Source organism: Rutilus rutilus (genome assembly GCF_951802725.1).
Source record: "Rutilus rutilus genome assembly, chromosome: 13".
In the NCBI taxonomy this organism is placed as follows: Eukaryota; Metazoa; Chordata; class Actinopteri; order Cypriniformes; family Leuciscidae; genus Rutilus; species Rutilus rutilus.
The window spans coordinates 9,505,923-9,527,986 of NC_140218.1; the positions used below are offsets into that span (position 1 = coordinate 9,505,923).

General features: G+C 37.3%; 1 protein-coding gene across 5 annotated transcripts; it reads right to left on the reverse strand.

Annotated features, from left to right (window-relative positions):
* Positions 1-555: 555 nt before the first annotated feature.
* Positions 556-17,983, reverse strand: LOC311302138 (interferon-induced very large GTPase 1-like). Of its 5 annotated transcripts, XM_084427775.1 has the most exons (9): positions 17,866-17,980; positions 16,036-16,077; positions 12,418-12,738; positions 12,079-12,319; positions 11,475-11,541; positions 11,195-11,236; positions 10,313-10,939; positions 8,428-9,698; positions 556-7,999 (listed from the first exon to the last, which is right to left on the reverse strand). In XM_084427775.1, exons 4-9 carry the CDS (start codon positions 12,196-12,198, stop codon positions 3,314-3,316), a joined length of 6,813 nt encoding a protein of 2,270 aa, XP_084283901.1. In that variant the 5' UTR covers positions 12,199-12,319; positions 12,418-12,738; positions 16,036-16,077; positions 17,866-17,980; the 3' UTR covers positions 556-3,313. The 5 variants fall into 5 exon arrangements, with proteins under 5 accessions (XP_084283901.1, XP_084283903.1, XP_084283900.1 ...); XM_084427777.1 differs by lacking the exon at positions 11,475-11,541 and having other exon boundaries at positions 17,866-17,983; XM_084427774.1 differs by having other exon boundaries at positions 12,079-12,738; positions 17,866-17,983.
* Positions 17,984-22,064: the final 4,081 nt, after the last annotated feature.

Sequence of the window (22,064 nt, forward strand, 5' to 3'; positions counted from 1 at the left end):
CACCTAAAAATCATATAGAAACAACACTTGAAGTACTTTTCCTCAAAAATGCCTACTGCATCTTATCCAGGGCTATTTATCTATTTTGGGACTCGACTAAAATGCTCTGGTGTGAAAGCCCCTGTTGTAAGAAATACTTTTTGCCTAGTTTAAACTATTACTAATTTTTGGATAGCTTTAAGCAGGACAAAATGTTGCTTTGTGTTTGATATAAGCAAATGCCACAAATACTTGAATGCAATTTACTTTTGGTTTGGAAAGTACCTGCAAGACTTGTTTATAATGCAGCATATACATAAATGGTTAAAATATGTATGATGTAGAATATAAAGAAATAAGTAAAATAATAATAATAATAAAAAAAACTAGTTAAAAGAATCTCCAATACTGCTTTTTTTTTACATGAACTGCTTATTATAAAATAAGTGTTTGACTGACTGTTATAACTGCCTCCTTTGAGACATTCCTGAAAAACTCTTTATTCTGTAGATTTGACTGTCTTGACTTAAATAACAATAGGGTTAAAGTTATATAATAAAAGGACACACTGCAAAACAATTCACATTTATTTGTAAAGCCCTTTTCACAATAGACATCATTTCAAAGCAGCTTTACAGAAAATGTATGCGTCTAAATTACAGTTTAGAGTGATCTGTTATCAGAGGCGACTGTGTCCGTTATATATTTCAGAAATATGGCAAAAACAATGAGCTTATTGAAGTAATGAATACATGTTGTTTACAAATGATTAATATATAGAACATTTTTTGCAGTGGTGCATGTTGATTCAGAGTTTGCATCATCTGAAGTCTTCACAGGAGTTGAAATCATCTCTTCACAGGTGTAATGATTATGCCTTCATAAGAGTCTGGATCCAAACTGGAGCTGGTGTGTGTGGTATCCCGAGGTAGAAACAGTTAAACACATGGAAAATAATTAGTGAAGATGCTGTTTGTAACATTTCAAGCAAAAGAGAATCATGTGCATTTGATCTGATAACTGATAAGGTTATGAGATGCATTATGTGAATGCTTGGCTAAAGAGATGCGTCTTTAATCTAGATCTAAACTGCGAGAGTGAGTCTGAGTCCTGAACATCATCAGGAAAGCTATTCCAGAGATTAGGAGCCAAATGTGAAAACGCTCTCCCTCCTTTAGTGGACTTAGATATTCTAGGTACTACCAGAAGCCCAGAGTTTTGTGATCTTAAAGAGCGTGGATTGTAAGGCGATCGAAGATTGGTTAAATACAGGAGATAAACTGTTTTGGGCCTTATAGGTCAGGAGAAATAATTTGTAATTGATATGGAATTTAATAGGTAACCAGTGTTGAGATAAAACTGGTGTTATATGATTATATTTTCTTGACCTAGTAAGAGCTCTACCAGCTGCATTTTGGACTAATTGTAGCTTGTTTATTGAGGATGAAGGACAACAGTTAACCCAGATAGCAAGCAATCATTGAAACAATGTTGAATCAATGTTAATGCGTCAACGCTTCGAATTAACTTTAGAATGTGATGTTGGTTCAAAATCAATTTTGCAATCATAAATGATGTTGAAACAATGGTGAAATTTCAACAAAAACAACATAAATGCTAATGTCATCATGACTGATTCTACATTACTGCTGTTGAATCAACATTGAAATTAACAAGTTAACAAAAATAATCATTGGTAATGTTGTTCAATCAATGTTACAATGTTGAAATATTGAAAATACAACTGAAATGTACAAAAAACAATGTTGACCCCCTGATGTACCAAGGTTAATTTTTAAACAACATTAATATTTCAGCTACACTTTTCATCAACAAATTCCTGACCATTTAACATTTTGGGGGAAACTTTTTAAAGTATAAATGACTTTCCTGCAATTGAGTCAATTTATTTAAATTATCAGTTTATCAATGACAAACAAATATTTAAAAGATCATTCTTAAAAAAAAAAAGTGGGTCAAAAAGGACAAAAGCATTAAAACCTTTAAAATTAACATTACTTTCAGAAGTCTGATGTCATTGTGACTACAAGCGGTCTAACGGTTCAGGTTTTAAGACGATGCCTCTTTTCCTTTGGGTTTCTGAAATCTTAAAAAGAAAGAAAAATGTTTCTTATAAGAGCAAGTCAATTCAGTTGTCAAACAGTCACATTTACTGTAAGAATGTTAATATGCTAAACACAATTTGATTCACTTTTCTTATTTGCTCAACACAAAGGAATCCAACTCTGATTTAATAGGCTATTGTTAAATTCTGTTTATTTAATCTATTTTTCTCAAATCTATTAATGCTTCACTATCAAATTAAAGCACATGGCAGGGGTGTCCAATTTTTCCAGCCGAGTTTATCTTGAACAGGGGTTCACAAAACATGTGATTTCCAAGAATTAAGTACCACACAACAAAACAAACTGTTCTTTTGTGTCTATTTATTAAATTATTTTATTTTTAAATGCACATCTAGTTCTCTATAACATTGCAGCACTAGCAGGAAGCTGTAGGTGAGTGAAATATTGCACACAGATGTAAATATAAACAGAAATGTGACCCTCTTCAGAACAGTGTAACTTCAACAAAAACCCAGGCCAAACATTCATAAAAACACCTTTTACAAATCTATTGCACTTTTTTTGTTGTTTTTTTATAGAAAGTAAAATCTTTCAAATGCAATTATCTAATCATCCTATAAGATTATCAAGTGTATATATGTTCTTTTATCAATTGTCAGGGTGTGTTCTTTGAATGGCTCAGCTAAACAGGCCAATAAGAGAATATTAACTACCATTATTCATTTTAATTATACTAATGTCTAATTAAAACGTCTGCAAATGTATAAAACTGATCAGAGATCAGGTAAAACCCACAGACACTTGTTCATTGGTTCTCAGAGATTCATTGGTTGACAAGGATCAGCTCCCAGCGGTGAACCATTGAAGAGTTTCGAAACAGTTATGACGAAATGAAGCCTCGTTTACTGAAATCAGTGACTCTGGCAGTTTGAAGCACTCTCCGAAACACTGATTCGGAACAAAAGATTCGTAAGGGTTGGTAACTTCATGAAGCAGTGTTTTGAAAGTGCCGTCACTACCTGTAAGCATAGATCAGTTTCTGCTGTGTAGAATTGAACACTTATTTTAAACAAAGATATAATAAAAGTGTTGATCTATTAAAAAAATAGAATCTATTCTGTGAACAACTTCTTTGAGCTGTTTTAGTGTGCTATATTTAGTTTAGTATATTCCTCATTCACTGAAGTGTGAGACATAATCTCATTTCAACTGTGTATTGTGTATCAGAGTCATTGTTAATTGTTTCATTAAATGTATTTATCCAGACTCTCAATAGCTTCCTCTTGAGAGTATCTTCTCCATTCATCTGGAATCTCGCCACGTCCCTGAAAGGTTTTTCCATAGTGCTTTTCCAGATCTTCCTGGAATTCACACACAAACCACTTCCAGTACGGCAGCTCAGAGAGATCCGGGGTGATACTCCATGACGCATATTTAGGACCTCCTTCTCTGTATTCCTTCCAGAGGACTTTATCATCTGAGCTATTTGGATAGAAAGATCGATCACTGGCTACTGCTGATGTGCAGATGCTGATAGATAGGTTTGTTGTTCCTCTGTAACTCCACCCATTTACTCCAGTAACACGATGGAAAGGAACACTGTGATCTCCATGATGGTCTTCTATTGTGTTTGTGCAGATCGCAGCACAGAAAGGACACTGAACCCAACAGCAGTCACAGAGGTGATCGATCAGAAGCTCATCTGGTCTGTCTGTGTGTTCCAGCTTTACTGGAAAAGTTTCTGTGCTGAATTTACTGTATATGTCAGATTTTATAGAAGGAAGTTCTTTCTTTATCACTTCTTCTAAGAAGCTGACTTCAACATCATTATGATTCACTCCAGTGAGGTCCCTTACAGAGAATACCAGCTCATCAGAGAGTTGTTGTGTGAAATGACACAACCACAAATCAGCTTCTCCATTTTCTTTAACATGTTTGGTGGATTGATGTGCTGCGTTTGTGATCTTCTGCTCCAGCAGTTTAATGCTGTTTTCCATCTTGGGTCGAACACTATCTTCAAATCTTTCAGTGATGTACTGACTGACTTCATCTCTGATGAAATTCTTGAAGTGTTCTTTGGGATTTTTAATGTAAGTCATGTAAGCTTTGAAATCATGTTTTTCTGCCAGTCTCCTCAAGATGTGTTTCTCCAGGTTTGATCGGTTCCCATTTAATGGTTCACAGTTTGTCCTCATTTCATCTGCTAAATCTCTGGCAGTTGTTTTGTAGACTGTCTGCTGAATGGGCTCTTTAAGTTTATTACAAACAAATTCCCCAAAAACAGCAGTTGATGATGCTCCTTGACAGTATTTCTTGAAAATCCTGTAATACTCTTGACTCTTCCTCTCAAAATAGAGAACAGGATCATTGGCTTCCCTGAACATTTTGTATTGATCAGTGAATGTCTTGTTTGTTCTGTGACATATGAAAAGTACCAGATCCATGAAGAATTCACTTTTGAACACATATTTCACATCTGGCCCTTCCTCATGCTGCATTATTCTTGCCTTTATGTAATCTACCAGTTGTTGAACGCAGCTGTTGTTGTAGCCCATCTTTACAATGTTATATGACTGAATCATTTTATCTGTGTGTTCAGCAATGTCTGTGATTAAAGATCTTATCTGGACTTCATCCTCTTCAGATAAAACAAGACCGATCATCTCTCTACTTTGTTTGTAGACATTTATTAAAGGTGCTGTAAATCCACAGGATTTCTTCAAATGCACATATTCTGAATAGCTTGTCAAACCGATAATATCTTTGTGCTCACTGCTCTCTTTCATGCGGTCTAAAGGAACACTTGCATAGGTCTCACTGAACAGCTTTTTCACATCTCCTAATATGTCAATATATTTGACTAAAGGAGAGTCTCTGATGATCTCAGCTGTCTGTTGTTTCCAAAAGGAATCAAACTGTGTTTTCATGAGATTTTCATCATTCGCTTGTTTGAATTGTAAAGCAAGTTCTTTGCTCTTTTCAAAGAGTGTGTTTTCATGTTTTGTCCTCTCAGCATCCATCTTTTTCTTCAGGTGACGCTGCTGAAGAACCCCATTTAATTTCCTCTTGGTTTCTTTCACAATGTTTTCTTGAAGCTGTTTGACTTTTATCTCAAAGAAACCTTTCCACTGATTCAGTACAGCTGCGTCTCTGTCTTTCTCAAAGAAATCAGACATTGTCTTTTTCACTTCTTCACTTTTTGCATTCAGTTCTGCTTTAAGATCAGTTTCCTCAACATCATGAATTACTTCATTTTCAATTTTTTTGTGTAGTCTGTTTTCAATTTCCAGCATGGCACTCCGGAGGCTCCAGGTCCACTTGCTGTATTCAGTCTCTAGTTTCTTGTATGTTGCGATTTCCAGAGAATTTTTGAAGCTGAACACAAATTGTTCATTAAGCAAAGCCTCCCACAGATCTCGAATACGGTCTCTTAGGTGTGTCAGCATTATGCCATCTGATTTTGAAGCGTGTGAAAGAATAGTTTTCTTCAGTTCTTGAATGTTCTCGCAGTAGTTTGGGTTTGGTGGTGCCATGGGTGGGCTGCCCTCCCAGAGCTGAGTAAAATACTTCACATCATTCTGTACATCAAACGCAATCACATCACTGAATCCTTCTGCATCACAGACTTCCTCTTTAGCAGCGAGTTTTGTCATATCATCCAGTTTCTCCTGCAGACGTCTCCTTCCCTCCATGTTTTTCTCTCCAGCTGTGATATCTGAGACATTCTGATGCACAAATATGCAGCTGGGAGTCAGTCTGACGTTCTTCATCCTCATGAAGGCCTGAACAACAATCTGAAGAATGTCCTGCATCTCAGATGGGTTTTCTCCTAAGATGTTGATCAGGGTCATATTTCCAAGACCAACAACAAATGTGGCCATTTCATTGTCATGATGTGTTGTTGAGCTTCCAGCCAGTTCTGGTGCACGAAGTCCTTCAGTGTCAACAACCAGAATATAGTCAAACTTCAGTTCAGTTTTCATCTCCTCTGATATTTTGACCAGCTGCATGAAAGCTCCTCTGGTGCATCTTCCAGCACTGACGGCAAACTGCAGTCCAAACATGGCATTCAACATGGTGGATTTCCCAGAGCTCTGAATCCCTAAAATTGACAGTACAAAGATTCTGGTCTGCTTTCCCAGTTTCTTAACAAGTTCATCTAGAACAGCAGTGACCCAGGAGAGAGGAATATGAGCAGCATCTCCATCCATCAGCTCCATTGGAGATCCAGAGATCATCATCTCTGCTGCAAGACTCGGGAGAAAACAGAAGTCAAACTGCAGATTGTCCTTCTTGTTCTTCTTCACAGACGACCACGACTCATAGATCTGACCAAGCTCTCTCAGGATGTGCTCCAAGCCAAATGTTGTTCTATTGATTTGCTCTGATATGTTTTCCAGGTTTGTTTGTTCATGCTGCAGTTGATCTAGATTATAAGGCTTTCTTTTCAGTGCTGAGACTTCATGCCATTTCTTGTCATAATCTTTATGAAGATCAAAGAGTTTCTCTGAAGTGAAGCCATCCAACATGTTCATAATCCATCTGAGGAAATAGTTTTTTTCATTTTCTCTCTGTGATTTCATTGTTTCGATAAATGTCCTCATAAACTCACTCGGCCCTTGTTTCATCTGCTTTTCTCTTATTTCTCTCATGTTCTTGAGTTTGTTACTTTTATCTTCCTCTAGATTTTCTCCTTCTAGATGATACAGCTCTTTGTTGATTTTACACCAGTCATGCCACAGTTTCCCCTGACAGGGCAGGTTTGTTTCTTTCACTGTTGATGGATCCTTTCCTCTCAGTAATCCCATGATCTGAACCGCTGCCTCTTTCCCTCTCCGGCACTCTGGATCGTCCTCATCTACTCTGATTCCTGTGTGTTTGGCCACATCTTCAAGTTTGAAGATAATTTTCTGTTTGCTCAAACTCACTTTGATCATCTCCCTTATCTGATTAGATACATCAGATTTATTTTTGTCCAAAAGACCAGTTACAAATTTTCCATTCCCGAGTTCGGTTTCACCACAGTGATTGTCAGTGAGCAGACAAATGAGCGGCTGAGGAGATTTGAAGAGTGATCTCACCAAACCCTTGTACTGGTTCTTCTGTCCGAAATCAGGTAAGAAGAGGACGTTTACGGATGCCATGCTGGTCAGAATCTCATATTGTTTCTCATTGGCTGCTGCATCACCATGAAGATTACAGAAAGCAACACAGTCATCAAATGCATCAGTCTTTTTCCCAGAAGGGCAGTACCAGGCGATCTCCACCACTCCATCCATCAGTAATCTGGTTCTGCTGCTGCCTGAGCAATTCCTGTGGAAGAACGTGTGGTGTTTCTCATTGATGAGGCCGTTTATCAGCTGGGACTTAGATGAAGACACTGAACCAAACCTGAAGAAAGCCACCATTGGAGTCTCAGCCTTGTAGACCGGTTGAGTTTGACTGATGATTTCATTATTGGAGTCTTTCTTCTTCCAGCTCTTGTTGATTTGTCTGAATGTCCAGAGAGGAAACTCAATCTGTTGTGTGAATGGATCAGGAACAAGCAGAGGCAGTGAATACTGACACTGTGAGAGTTTAGTCACCATCAGCTGCTTCAGGAGACCATCAGCACAATGAAACACGGCCATCTGAACATCCATTGGGTGAATATCAGGGCTTACACTGTCTGTGTTATCTTCTTTCTCTCTGTGATTTATGGCTGTGTATCTTGCTCTGTAGTCCATGTTAATCAGCTTTTGTAAGAATGAGTTTACCAGTTCATTCTCTTTCTGTGGCTCCTGGGACTGAAATGAAGACTTGGTGATTTGAAGAATGTCTGCTGTTTTCATTTTATCTTGATGTCTTTTTTTCAGATCTAATCTATCATAGAGTTCTTCGAGCTGTTCACTGGTTCTTGGTCCAAGGTTTTGGTTTTGACCAGTTTCAGCTTTCTGTAAATACATGAACAGATTCACATTAAACAAATAAATGTAATTTGTTATTGTCACTTTAGTAGAGATAATAGCCTGATACACAGATTAAAAAAAAAAACAAAAAAAAAAACATATTATAATGAAGACCTACGACAATGAAAATTTAGATAAGAAATAGTTTTGCAATAAGCATTTTGGTGATTATAGACTAAATGAATTAAACTTAGGGCCCTGTCCTTTAAAAGAGATGAAAACGTAATTCTCTGTGGTGTTATATTTGCAGGTCTAGTGAATAGATTATGATTGTAGGTTGTACATGTGTAGTATTGCCCATACAGAGAAAAAAAAAGTGAATGAGGGAATCTGAACTCAACTCTTAATGGTTATACTGTAAAACCTCTAAGTCCTCTAATGCTCCTGACCCTTGATTTACATTGATCACTTACCTGTAGAGAAGAGGCTGTTTGAGAGCAGCAGATTTTCATGTTCTCAATGTCTTTTCTTCTGTCTTCTTCATAGTTTGCAGGTTTTAGTCTCTTTAGTTCATCTTGCTTCTGTTGTTCTATTGACTTAATTTTGTCTTCATACTTACATAGTTCTTCCTCCCGCTTCCTCCTTTCATCTTGCATCTGTTTTAGCATTTCCCCCTTACATTTCTGCAGTTGTTCCTCTTTTTCTTTGATATCTTTTCGGTATTGTTCTTCATTCCCTTTGACTTCTTCTCTTCTCCTCCTCTCACTGTCATGATTCAGTCTTTCTTCCTCCATGTTTGTTTTTATGTTTTCTATTTCTATTTTATATTTGGCCTGAAGATCATCTTTCTCTCTTTTTATTCTCGCAATCTCTCTGTTGATTTCATCTTTTTCTTCTTTAAGTCTCTGATAAGATTCATCCCACACTTTTTGTTCTTTCTCCCTCTTTTTCTCAAATTCTTCTTCTCTTCTCTTCTTCTCTGCATCATGATTCTGTCTTTCTCCCTCCATCTTCATCTTTATTTTATCTTTCTCTTCTTCATGTTTGGCCAGCAGTTCTTCTCTTTCTCTGTTCAGTTTCTCCACTTCGTCTGTTAGCATCTTCAGTTGTGCTTCTTGTTTTTTTCTTTCCATCTGTCTGAACATCTTACATGTGTAGTAACTCCCTCCATTTGCTGTCACCATGTCATTGATTTTCTGCAGTAATGTCGACACCTGCACACGGTCTCGAGTCTCACTATTATTGAACACATGATATCTGTTTCCACACTGTTCAACGAGCTTCATCAAACCAGATCCAGGTTTATCCAGATACTCTTCAATGGTCTTCTTCTTCAGATCATCTCCTCTGGTGAAGAGCACCATAGTGTACATTATTGAGCTTTCACCAAAAGTCTCTTGAATGATCTTGACAGCATTTTCAACTTCCTCAGTGAATCGTCCCACTGGTATCAGTAACAGAAACACATGTGGTCCTGGCAGAATCATGGAGATGCAGTTGGTGATTTCTCTCTGGATCTCTTCATGACTGTGTTTAGTATCAAACAATCCTGGAGTGTCAATCACAGTAATCTGTCTGCCATTGATCTTAGCAGTCTCTCTCTGACACTCTCTAGTAACTGAATATTGAGACACGTCTTCTATAAATACTTCTCTCCCTAAGATGGTGTTTCCTGTTGCACTCTTCCCAACTCCAGTTTTTCCCAGCAGGACAATCCTCACATCATCTGAATCCTCTATTGAATCTGAAAAAGAGAAAACTGCTGAGTCATTCTGCTAGTCTTTTAAAAGTCAGATACAACAAACATTTAAGAGCAATCTGTCTGAACTATTACAAATTACAAAAGAACAAACTGAAATCAAATATATTGAGAATTAGAATTTTACGTGAATTTGACAATTATGTTAATGTTTTATTTTGACATGAAGAAAATGTATTTAACACAACATCTATGACAATTTCCTGAAATTGCTTATCCAAACTAACATTTTTTTATGGCCTAATGAAACTGGTTTTAATCTCTGTTTGGAGGGTGTTGAGATCTGATTCCAAAACAATTCTCAATGTATCTAAATTTTACAGCAACTGTATGGTTTTAAGTCTTTATTGAGCACCAAAACTTAGGTGGACCATAACCAGATTCTGCAAGCCATAAAGTCACTGCAGAAAATATGAAAAAAGCAGGTTATAAGGTCTGAGCTACAGCCTCTCCTGGTCTTTTAGTCTGCAATTTCTAGTAGTGCAATAGTAGCACTTTCTCCCCCTGCCAGTATTGAATGAGTAACTGAGCAACTACTCTTCGGTCCACATGTTTTATCATTTAAAGTGGGTGTGAGACACACATTTTCTGATCATTACCTTGCTGTTGAATCTGTGTGTCTAGTGAGATTTTCTTCCTCATTTCTTCAAATTTCTCTATTTGTGCATCCAAAAATGTTTCCGTGGAGAAACAGATTCCACTATTTTCTTCCACAATCTGCTCCAGTTTAGTCACCAACACGGACACCTGTGTGTTTGGCTCAAGGAAATGATGTTTTCCCCCAAAACACTGAATGACAGACTTCACTGCTTCATTCTGTTCTTCTGTCTCATGCTCTGACTCCTGGATTATGAGGACCATGATGTGGTTGTTGATCTTTGAGCTGAATATTTTCTGGATCTCCTCTGTTTCTGTTTTGTCTTCATCAGTAAGTGGACTGTCAGGAATAATAAAGAGGAAAACATGAACTCCAGGATCACAGAGAGACACACAGCGGAGAGCCTGACGCATCACTTCCTCCTGTGAGAGTCGAGTCAGAGCTGGAAGCTCCACCAGAGTGATCCGACGTCCATGAGCTTCTCCTTCCAGCTTCACACACTCTGAGCTGAGCTCGGATCTTCTGTCTCTCTGGTCCAGGATGAGGTTTGATATGGAGGCTTTTAATGTTCTGTCTCTCCCACACAGAACCACATTCAGCTTTGACAAAGCACAGACACTCTCTGCCACTGAGAAACAAACATGACATTAGTTTAGTGGGTCAACTAAAAATGTTCATGTGATTTATTCCATTTTTATTCATTTAAATAGAATGATCACCTCTACAATAACTATTAATACATCTTCAACAGTCATTATATAATGTGCAGCAGCATTTAGCTAATGTACAACATTGAAATAGAAATAAAGATTCTGTCCTATTCTGGGGCTTTGATTATATTTTCAGTATTGAATATTATGAATTATCAAATTTGTTTACTTACTATTAGGTCGGTCAGAAGATGAAGATGAACGTCTTCTTTTAACTACAAATAAAATAACATGGAATTAAAATTTTCACTAATTCTTTTACCAAATTCTGTTATCTTTATATATTTTAGAAATAATTCACACAAAAAGAACAATTTGTCAACATGTTATTCCACCTCAGTATTATATTCTTTCTTTCATAAAACACAAACGTTTTTTCCTGCATGTGGAATAAGAAAATTACACGTTTTTCATTTTTTCAAGACTAATTACATCTAAATTTTAATTTTTTACCACCAGTCGTGTTTTTGGGTTCCTTGCCGGGGGATCTTTGCATTGTCTTTACAGAATGAATACAAATCTGTCAATTGAATGACACGTTTATTAGTTAGTGACAAGTGAAAAAAAAAAGAAAAAAAAAAAAAGAAATTTTCAAATAAGCTTATTGGGTCAATTACATGAGTTACATAAAAATGTTCATGTGATTTATACAATTTGTATTAATTAAAATTGAATGATACTTTCGTTTTGTTGTTTGTTTATTTAAGCAATAAGCCGTGTTTTACAGTGGATTTAGAACAGCTAAGGGGCGCTGTTAGCTACGATGCAGAGCGGTTGTTTGTAAATCCACTGTAAAACGGCTTCAAGGGGCTTATTGCTTTTATAAAAAGTTTACTCCATAAAAATATTCATTTTAATATTTATTTTAATCATAAAATAAACACCAGCAACAACTGTAAATTTACTGTATGAGTTTACATTATAAAATGATAATACTGTTTTTGTATTATCATTTATCATTATAATTTTTTTTTCTATTTTCTCAATTTATTCTTTCTCTTGAAGGAAGTGATGTGTATGTGTGGGTTAAACTAACTTTCTTGCCAACAATACTTACACAAGGTATTCTGGATTTTTCCATCATCTTCATGATCAAGATCTCCCTCTTCTTCTGCTGTGACTGAAACTCCAGATCTGCTCTGCTCTTCATCTTCTGATGCTTCTTCTGCTTCCTCATACAAGTCACAGATAAGAAATTGGACCTGGTTTTCTTTGAGTATCTTCTCTACTCTCTCGAGTATCTCAGAGTGCAATCCTGATTTTCTTTCATCGAACTGAAGATGTCCACCTCCACATTCCTTTATTAATTGATGAATACAGTTATTGTTTATCTCTTCCACATTGGTCAGCACTATAGTGTGTTTAAGAGCCTCGTCACTGAATTCATTCAGCACACCTTTCATTCTATGTCTGTCATTATCACTGAAGTCGTTCTTCTGCAGGACAAGTATGATCACATGAGGTCCAGGATCAGACAGATTCACACACTCTTTCACTCTCTGTGTGATCTGAGAGACTGACAGGTTTGGATGCAGCAGTTGAGGAGCGTTGATGACTCTGACGTCTCTGTCCTTCAGTTTTCCTCTGTGTTTCTCAATGTGCAGCTCTACATCAGCAGGTGCTTCACTCTCAAACGCTGCTCTTCCTAAGATGAAGTTTCCCACTCTGCTGTTTTCTGTTACATTCTTCCCCAGCAGAACAATCCTCAAATCACTCACTGGACACAGAACACAGAAATAATACTCGACCAAGTGAGTCAGGGACGGACTGGGAGTAAAAAACGGCCCTGGATTTGCCCCCTAATAGGCCCCACCACAACTACAAACAGCCACTACTATCTCACAATATTATAGCAGTCAATGTATCGCATTTATGGCAAATAACATCACAAAACCAATGGTGATTGAAATCAATTTATTATTGTATGAACTAAAATACTTGAAATCTACACAAAAGAGCAGAAAGCAAAAATGTATTATAGTATGACATATAATGATAAACATGACCTAGAATCTAGAAACCTGAAACAACAGAGCTATTCTACAATTTGAATATTCATACGTCTGTGTGAATGGGTGTGAATTTGGATATTGGATGGGTTAGCCTACATGCATGATCAACATAATATAGTTTTGGCGTTTACTATTGCCACGCAATGACAAAAGTCACGCTGCAGCCAAGCTGAGTGAGAGTGACCATGTGTGCACAAATGATTTGCAAACTCATTCTCTTGTTACATGTTAATCGGAGCGATCACCTTAGGCTACTCAGGGTTCCAGACTGCGACCATTTTTTGAGAATGTGCGAGTTAAAATTTTATGTGGTCGCATTTGTGCGAGTGCATGGTCATGTTAGCCTGAGTACGTCAGACTTCTTACTTCCGCTCAATTTCATTTCGCTTCTGTACTCAGTCTGAGACAGCGTAATAGCTTTACGTTTTCCTCCGGCCTGAAAACAGCCGGCCAATCAACGAACAGAGGGCGGGCTGAGAGCCGTGACGTAGACACTGATTGTACCGTGGATGCATAGATTTACTTCACATAATCTGCAAAAGTCGTTCACAGCCATGTTCACTCCGGTATTTCGCTCGATGGTTTTGTTTTCGCATCATACATGTGTTTACAGTGGAAGTTAGATGCGGCTGAGCATGCGCATAACACACGCTATAACCAAACGTCATGTGATTGGCTTACGGGAACCAATGATTTTAAACTTCAGACAAACTTCGCAACCAGTGGAAAAGTTAGTCTGGAGCCCTGCTACTTCATTTACTCTATTTTGTAACTCAGTAGCTGTCAAATGTAATGTAATCCGTTGTAAAATCGCTGCTGTCTCGTTACGAATGAATAGAATATTCACGTCAGACAATGCGAGTGATAAATAGAAGTAAACGTTCGGACTATAGGGATGTCCTGGGATTTTACTATAGTTCTGTTCATAGGCGACATGCTCTACAGTGAGAGAAGGAGAGCAAAGGTAACCTGGTGTTACTGTCCTGACAGGAGACTCACCAGAACCATCGGCTCTCTCATCAGCCTCAAGATGAGGGCTACTGCTACTGCAGAACTATTGCCAAACATCTTTATTATTTTTTTGCATTTTGTAGCGTCGGTCTCTAAGGACTTCGCTTTTTGTTTCTTTTAGCTTCTCCCAACCACCTTTATCTTTACGTTTTTTTTGCTTGCCATCAGAAGCCCATTGTACGGTGGCCCAGTAGTACACAACTCAACGAAATTTAAAAAACAAACACATGTTCACAACACAACGAAATTAATTCACAACACAACGGAAATAAGCCACAACACAACGGAAAATATACAACACAACGGAAATTAATCCACAACACAACGAAAATGCTCCCGACCACTAGAGGGCTCTCGGAGTGCGGTAAAGTTAGTTTTCCATGCCACTGAGTCTAAAAAATGGATCAACACCACTATTAGTTTTAACAGTATGTAGCTAACCATTGTATATCGACATTTATTAATTCAAAATCACCTACGTGCATTACAGCTGCATATTTATACTCTAGAATGCTTTGACGCGCCACCAGCGCATGATCCCTAAGGGAACGTCCGCCAATTCTTCCAAGTTGTTTATTAATTCAAATTAATTTTAACATTCAAAAACAGACATGTTCCAATTCCAAAGCTTGATTGGTAGTAGACTGACTTACTACAGCTGACTTTTACCCAATACCTCCCTTCATTACAGTAAACAATCATTTTTGTAGGAAATTTCTGTAATAAAATGTTTTTTTTTTTCTTTTATCATGTTTCAAAGGTTGTAGTTCTTATTAACCAGGGGTGCGTTTCCCGAAAGCATCGTTGGCCAACTATGGTCGCAAGTTCCGTCGTTACCAATAGAGTTCAATGGACATTGCGATCATAGTTGGATAACGATGCTTTCGGGAAACGCACTCCTGACTGACTTACAACAGGTGAAATTGTGCCAATAGCTCCCTATATGCACAGTAAACAATTTATTTTTCATAAAAACAGTAGGCCTAAGTTACTGTAATTCACCTAAAGGTTTTCTTTCTTTTTTTTCATGTCCCAAAGCTTGTGGTAGGTTCCTAGTGACCAGACTGACTTATTACAGGTGAAATTGTGCCAATACCTTCCTGTAATTCTGCAATTCACCAAATGTTTTTTATTTTTATTTATCAAATTATATTATATTATAATAAATTATATGTTTTAACCACTTGGTGGAATTTCCAGAGGTTCCCTTAGGGATGCGCTGTAGTAGCGTGTCAAAGCATTCTAGGGTATAAATACGCAGCTATAATTCATGTAGATGATTTGGAAGTATATTTTATGTCGATATACAATGGTTAAATACTGTAAAAACTAATCGTGGACGTGGTATTGATATATTAAGACTGCCGACTCTATCAATGGCATGGAAAACTAACTTTACCGCGCTCCGAGAGCCCTCTAGTGGTCGGGAGCATTTCCATTGTGTTGCGGCTTTATTTCGTTGTGTTGTACATTTTCCGTTTGTGTTGTGGCTTATTTCCGTTGTGTTGTAGGCTACATTTTCCGTTGTGTTGTGGTTTATTTCCGTTGTGTTGTAGGCTACATTTTCCGTTGTGTTGTGGCTCATTTCCGTTTGTGTTGTGGCTTAATTTCGTTGTGTTGTGAACTTTTGTTTGCTTTTTAAATTTAGTTGTGTTGTGCACTACTGGGCCACCGTACCACTCTCATTTGCGTCAGTTTCGGTTTATTATAAGCACAAAAAAAAGATTGCATTAGCGCCTCCTTTTGTCTGCCGGACTTCTCCAAAAAGTCCAGAGGTCAGTCTGCCCCTGAAGTGAGTCCATGAGCATGGCAGATTTCAGATTGCATACTTCAGTTCCTGGACCAGCTGAGTAAATGCCTTTGAGATGAGTGGAAATGTTAACCCCCTCCTTTCTCTAGGTATACAGTATATCAACCTCCCTGATACACTCAAGGATTTTGATGATATTTTCAGTATTGAATATTATGAATTATCATTTTTGTTTACTTACTATTAGGTCGTTCAAGAGATGGACTCCGCTGTCCTCTTTTAACTGCAAAAGAAAATAACATGCAATTCAAAAATTCACAAATTATTTTACTTAATTCTATGTTTTATATTAAATAAATAATTCACACAGAAAGAACAATTTGTCGACATGTTATTCCACCTCAGGATTTCCTGCATGGGGATAATTAAATTATACACTATTTTAGGGGGGGGTGCAATTCTTTGCATTGTCTTTGCAGACTAATACAAATCTGTCAATTGAATACAAGTGGGGGGAAAAATATTGCACATAAAAGAAACAATAAATATATTTTTATTTTCCCTGTTTTTGATTGAGAGGTATATGAATGGCTGCAGTGTATGACCATATCTAATATTAAAGCTAGTGTTTGTCACGATACCAAAATTATTGTTTCGATACCGATACCAAGTCAAGAATTGCGATTTCGATACTTTTCCTGAAAAGGGAGAAACACTCTCAAATATCATTGCAGTGCTTTATTTTAAAACCGGGACAACATTCTAATCATATAACACACTAATAAATGAACATATGAACAGCAGATATATTAAACATTTGAACAAAATATGAAATATCAAAATATAAAAAATAAATTAGAGCAATGACATTCAAGGTAAAAAAATAATAAATTTAGCAGCATTATCTCAGTTATCATAAGAAACATAAGAGTTACCGGTAATACCTTTATCTTGATTCTGAACTTTGAATAAAAATATGAACAGTGATTATTATATTAAACAATGTTTAATATTGGTAACATATGATAAGCCTCATTGGTGATATATTTGACATATGGGGAGAGAGTTGTGGAAGGCCTATACTTCATGTTAAACATAAATATATAGCAGCAAAGACAACGTGGCAGTGTTGACGGCAAAATAGGCTACAGCATATTTCGTTCTGTATTGACAGGTGCTAGAGATTCCAACACGCTTGCGAGTCGCGTGAAAAATAGGCGTCGGTTCTATTTCTAGCATGCACGAGTGTCACGCAGGCAGTGTGCTAGCTCTAACCTGTTAACATGGGAGCTGAAATAAAAACGGACACGCGGCACGCCACGCACCCAGTGTGTCGCCGGCCTTACAAATCTGGAACGCGGTCATTCTTACAAGTATCGATACTAATACATTTAGGAATCGTGACGTTTTTAATTTCCGAGAATCGCGATACTTTTACTAATTGAAGGCAATGCATGCCAAAGATTAGTAGCATATCTTTAGTTAAATATGCTCTTTATTTATTTTTTGCTTTTATTCCTATTCAAAATGTTTTTCTGAAGCGCATGGGTGGATCTCCATAACCCTTTTTATTCTGACCAACATGCTCAAAAACTTTTAAAAATTAAACTTTTTACAGTATGAGCAAAATATTGCAGGAATAGGTCTACTAGTCCTGTATGATTGTTGCGAAATGACGAAAGGGGAAATAAAATGGTAACGTTACAACCTTTGATGAAATGGTTAATCAAAATGTTACTGAAAAAATTGTGCTACCTATGATTTCTCGAGGTGACAAACTTTCCCTTATTATTATTAATTCCGCCTAGGCTATATCACATTTACCACATGCCTCGCTGTGTTATTATTCACAAGAAAACGCATGCGAACAAACGGCGTTGCTCCGTTAGATTACGATAGAAGAAAAGCGCGTTCTGTAAGCAGGCCTTATCCTACTTGTACCGACATATTTTCCAGCATTTAGATATTTACTGTATTATTTAAAAAATAAAAGAATATTGCAGTTAGGATTTCAGTAAATATGGTATTTTGGCTCGTTAAACATATTTATATGGTCTGATTTGAGTCTTACCTAAACTGGACGCCATTAGCCTGCATGTTCGTAACAAAAAGTAAAGTAAAAGTTTGTTCTAAGATGGAGAACAGAACACGCCTGTGCCTGTGTGTGTGTGTGTCGTGTCATGTGTGGTAATAGTCGAGGGTGAGGGTGTGCTCTAATACGGCCATTCCCAAACTGTGGTCCGCGGACCACTAGTGGTCCGTGAGGGTACTGCAGGTGGTCCGTGGAAAGGCAAAATAAAATATAAAATAATATTTTTTTACCTTCATTTTACCAGGAAATTACCATTAAAAAATAAAAAATAAAAAGAATATGTAGGCCTATATTGATATAACATTTAAATTAAATTGTCAAGTTATTGTGTGATTACTAAAATAGGCTAGTGGCGCTCGGCCGTGACGTAAGTTCAGTGCCGATAGAACCACCACAACATGGATCGGTGGATAGCAACAGGTTCTCTTAAGAGAAAAGTGGCAGAGGCAGATATGTTCTCATTATCACATCACACGCATAGCCTTTATAGGCAGTTTATATGAAACGAAATGTTTATAAATGGAATGAATAAGGCCTGTTATTATTTTAATTTCCAGTTAGTTTCTTGATCTCGCGTTTCTTTAATGTTTTGCGGATGTGCTGTTAAGTGGACAAACTCAAGCCTAGGTACTTTTTGAGGACTTGTAAAACTCTGAAGATTAATAATCCCCTAAAATCGCCAAAGGTTTTGAAATGTTGACTATATCCAAGTGTTCTTATTACTGTAGCTTATAGATTTCATATAGTCCATTGCTATGGAAATAAGCCTGTTGTTCAAATGAACCTGATTATGCCCTCGGGCGCTTGAGTAAATAAATAAATAAAATATGTGGCAGCCGTTGTGTGCAGTAAACTTTCTTTTAACAAGCCTGTTGTACTGATGTGATGACCAGTTATAGGTTTAGTGCTAGTAAGCCTATTTAGAGGTGCGGAGTAATTGACTGTGTGTAGACATATTTTATTATGTGTATTATGAGGTGGTCCGCGAAAATTCTTGATTACAAATAGTGGTCCACACTCCACACACACAAAAAGTTTGAAAACCCCTGCTCTAATACTCTCCACTCTCCAGCCTCAAAATTTCTCGCAAGAGTGATTCAAGTTTTCATGTTTAGTCTTTCGCGCAAGTAGGGTAGAGTGGGGGAAAACGCCCCCCTTAAGGAAAATGTGACATTACAGTGAAACAAAACATAAATGTGACTAGAATTGCCATCCCGGTTTTGAGTGACTATGGCAGGAGTTATTCACCAAATATTAAAATTGCTCAGCCTTCATAATTAATTAGTATTTCCACTGAAAATATTTTTGTACAAAGGGGGCGTTTTGCCCCAGCGGTGGGGTAAAACGCCCCCCAAGGTGGGGTAAAATGCCCCCTTTCTTACCAACCAGTTTGCTTCATAGATAAACAGCAAAAATAACAGACAATAGTTTTTAATCTCTAAAGGTAAAAGGCAAGTAATGTATCAACATGTATATATATTAATATTTATTAATTTTACCCCACAAGCTATGAGTTTTTTAAAATAATGTTTAATTTTTAAAATATAATTATATTCCTTATAAATAATATATGATCTCAAACTACAGACTTCACTATTCATCTATCATACATCACTGTGATATCCTGCAGAACAATATTCTCTTAAACACTTATTTACTAATATCTGAAAATTATAGCATTTACCATGTAATCCTCTTCTCTTCAAATGTGTCGCTGGTGTCAGCTTCTCCATAGAGATTTGTATATCCCCGTTATCAACGTAGTGCATAGCAACAGTAAAAACCTATATTGACTACTTTTAGTGGTTATTTTGGGAAAAACAGGTGGGGGGCGTTTTCCCCCACCATACCCTAAGTTAGTCGTTATGATAAATGTTTTGTCTGATCGCGCACATATCAGAACAAACTTCTATGACGGTGCCGATAACTTTTTAAATCAGCCTTTTACATCATTACGCAGTACATTATCATAGAATGGAGCACACGATGTTTCCCAATGTTTTCTATTAATATAGGTTTTATCTATGTATTACTGTCATCTGGGGCCCGTTCTTCGTACGTCGCTAACTCAGTTAGCTGGATTTGATTGTTGGCGATTTGGCATGATCTTGGATTGTTTGGTTCTTCGACGCTCATCCTGGACTTGCTGTCATAGCAACAGGTGCGCAATCTTAAACCTGCTCGGGAGCAGGCTTATTTCATGTTATCAGGATTAGACTGCGGCTTTATAAGCGGAGCTGATACGGGAAGTCCAGCGCAGCGCGATAGTGCACATTCTGAGATATATATTTTTCTCGTGACTCGTGAGATTGTCGTTTACATTATTAATTTGTTGGAAACGCACATTTATTTTAGACTTGTCGGAGTCGGGCTTTAACTACAGCACAAACTGTTTGCATTGCCCTAAGATTATTTGCGAGTGGCTCTTTCCTTTACACTACTGGAGATGCGGAGAACTTGATGGAAAGTGCTGTCTGTCGTGTCATTCAGACTTTACCTGGCACTTAGGTTTAAAAAACAGTTATAGTTTTTTTTTTTGGGGGGGGTGGCATTTCCAAGCCACTTAAGACCCAATGTTGTAAAGCAGTTTTTTTTAAAGCAGGTTTTTTTTAGGCTATCATAATTTTTTATGAAGATGATTCAATCATGACCATGCCATATACTGTAATAGTATATGTCACTCAGGCTTCACTAATGCTGGGTACACACCAAAAGATAATCGGGCTGATTTTGGGCCGATTTCCCCCCTTCCGACGATCCTAGCTATGTCCCGATTATCTTGATGGTTCTACAGATTATTTTATCAGATTTTCCCTTGGTGTGAGGTGTGTTAAGAGTGTCTGAACCTGCTCGGAAGAACGTCGGAGCCACCCCGATCGCGAATCGTAAATATTCAACATGTTGAATATTTATGATCAGATATCCTGATGTGTGGGGGGGAACCCCGAGGACAAACGCGTGCAGGCTCTGGAGATTATCACGTGAAAGAAACAATATCCAATCAGAAAGCGAGATGATGGAAGACGGAAGCATAACAAACGCAGTCATGGCGCTGCACAAACAAAGTGAAATTGATGTGGACAGTAGAGATGGAGGATCAGCTTGTTGATTTGTGGCAACAGCACGAATGTTTATACAACGTGTTCTGTGAAAATCATTCCAAAAACTATCATCGCAGTTTCTTCCTGCATATCGTCCGCCATGCTTATTCTGAAGTCTCGCGAGATTTTGCGAGATTTCCTGTGTTCACAGTCGAGACTCTGGTTGAAAATCTGTTTGTGTGTGGTGTGCTGTCTTTGTCACATCATGGCACACCACACACTATAGGAGCAAAACGGTTAAATCTAGGATTTTTTTGTCCTCATGTTTGTGGTCTGTCACATTTTGAAAATCTTATAAGATGTAAAACATCTTTTGGTGTGTACCCAGCATAACGTGATTGGTACCATATAGGCTAGCTAGACCATAGACTGCCATCAAGGTCTCAATGAAGGGGATTATGTGAACAGAAAGGGGGTTCACAATGTAAATGTGCAGCCCAGTTACTATTGTGATTCTTAATATTCCAGATTAGTAATATTATATCAAATAAAATAAAAAAGGCAATTGACTAAAATCTTCCATATCACAAATGTGAAAGCAAAATGGCCTGGATCTGTGCATGACTTAAGAATTTTCAGAGATTCACATTTATGCACATTATTTGAAAGTGGTAAGAAAAGTTCCACAATTAAATATCAAGCTCACTGTATTACATACACTTATGCTGATCCTAACAGAACTGCATTTTTTCATAGGTGATTATGACATGTTCCTGCCTGCAGACAGGTGTTTTATGACCCCATTCCCTGACCCAAACCACCATCTCTAGCCAGGACAAGGGCACACAATGAAATGAACTTACTAACTAAAGGGAAGATTTCAGTGTCTGAAAAGTCTGAGGGGTTGCACACCTGACAGGGCCTGTGTTGCATGTGCCATATTACACAACATTGCCAAAAAAAAAAAAAAAAAAAAAAACACTTTTCATTAAATGTTTAATAAAAGACAAATATGCTTAGTTCCTTGAGTTTTATTTCAATTGTTCTTTGTAAAGAAAAGCCAGTGGTCAAGTGCCTGCAACAAGAGATATTAGACACATGCCTCATGCAACAAATAAAAAGGAGAAGTTGTCTATA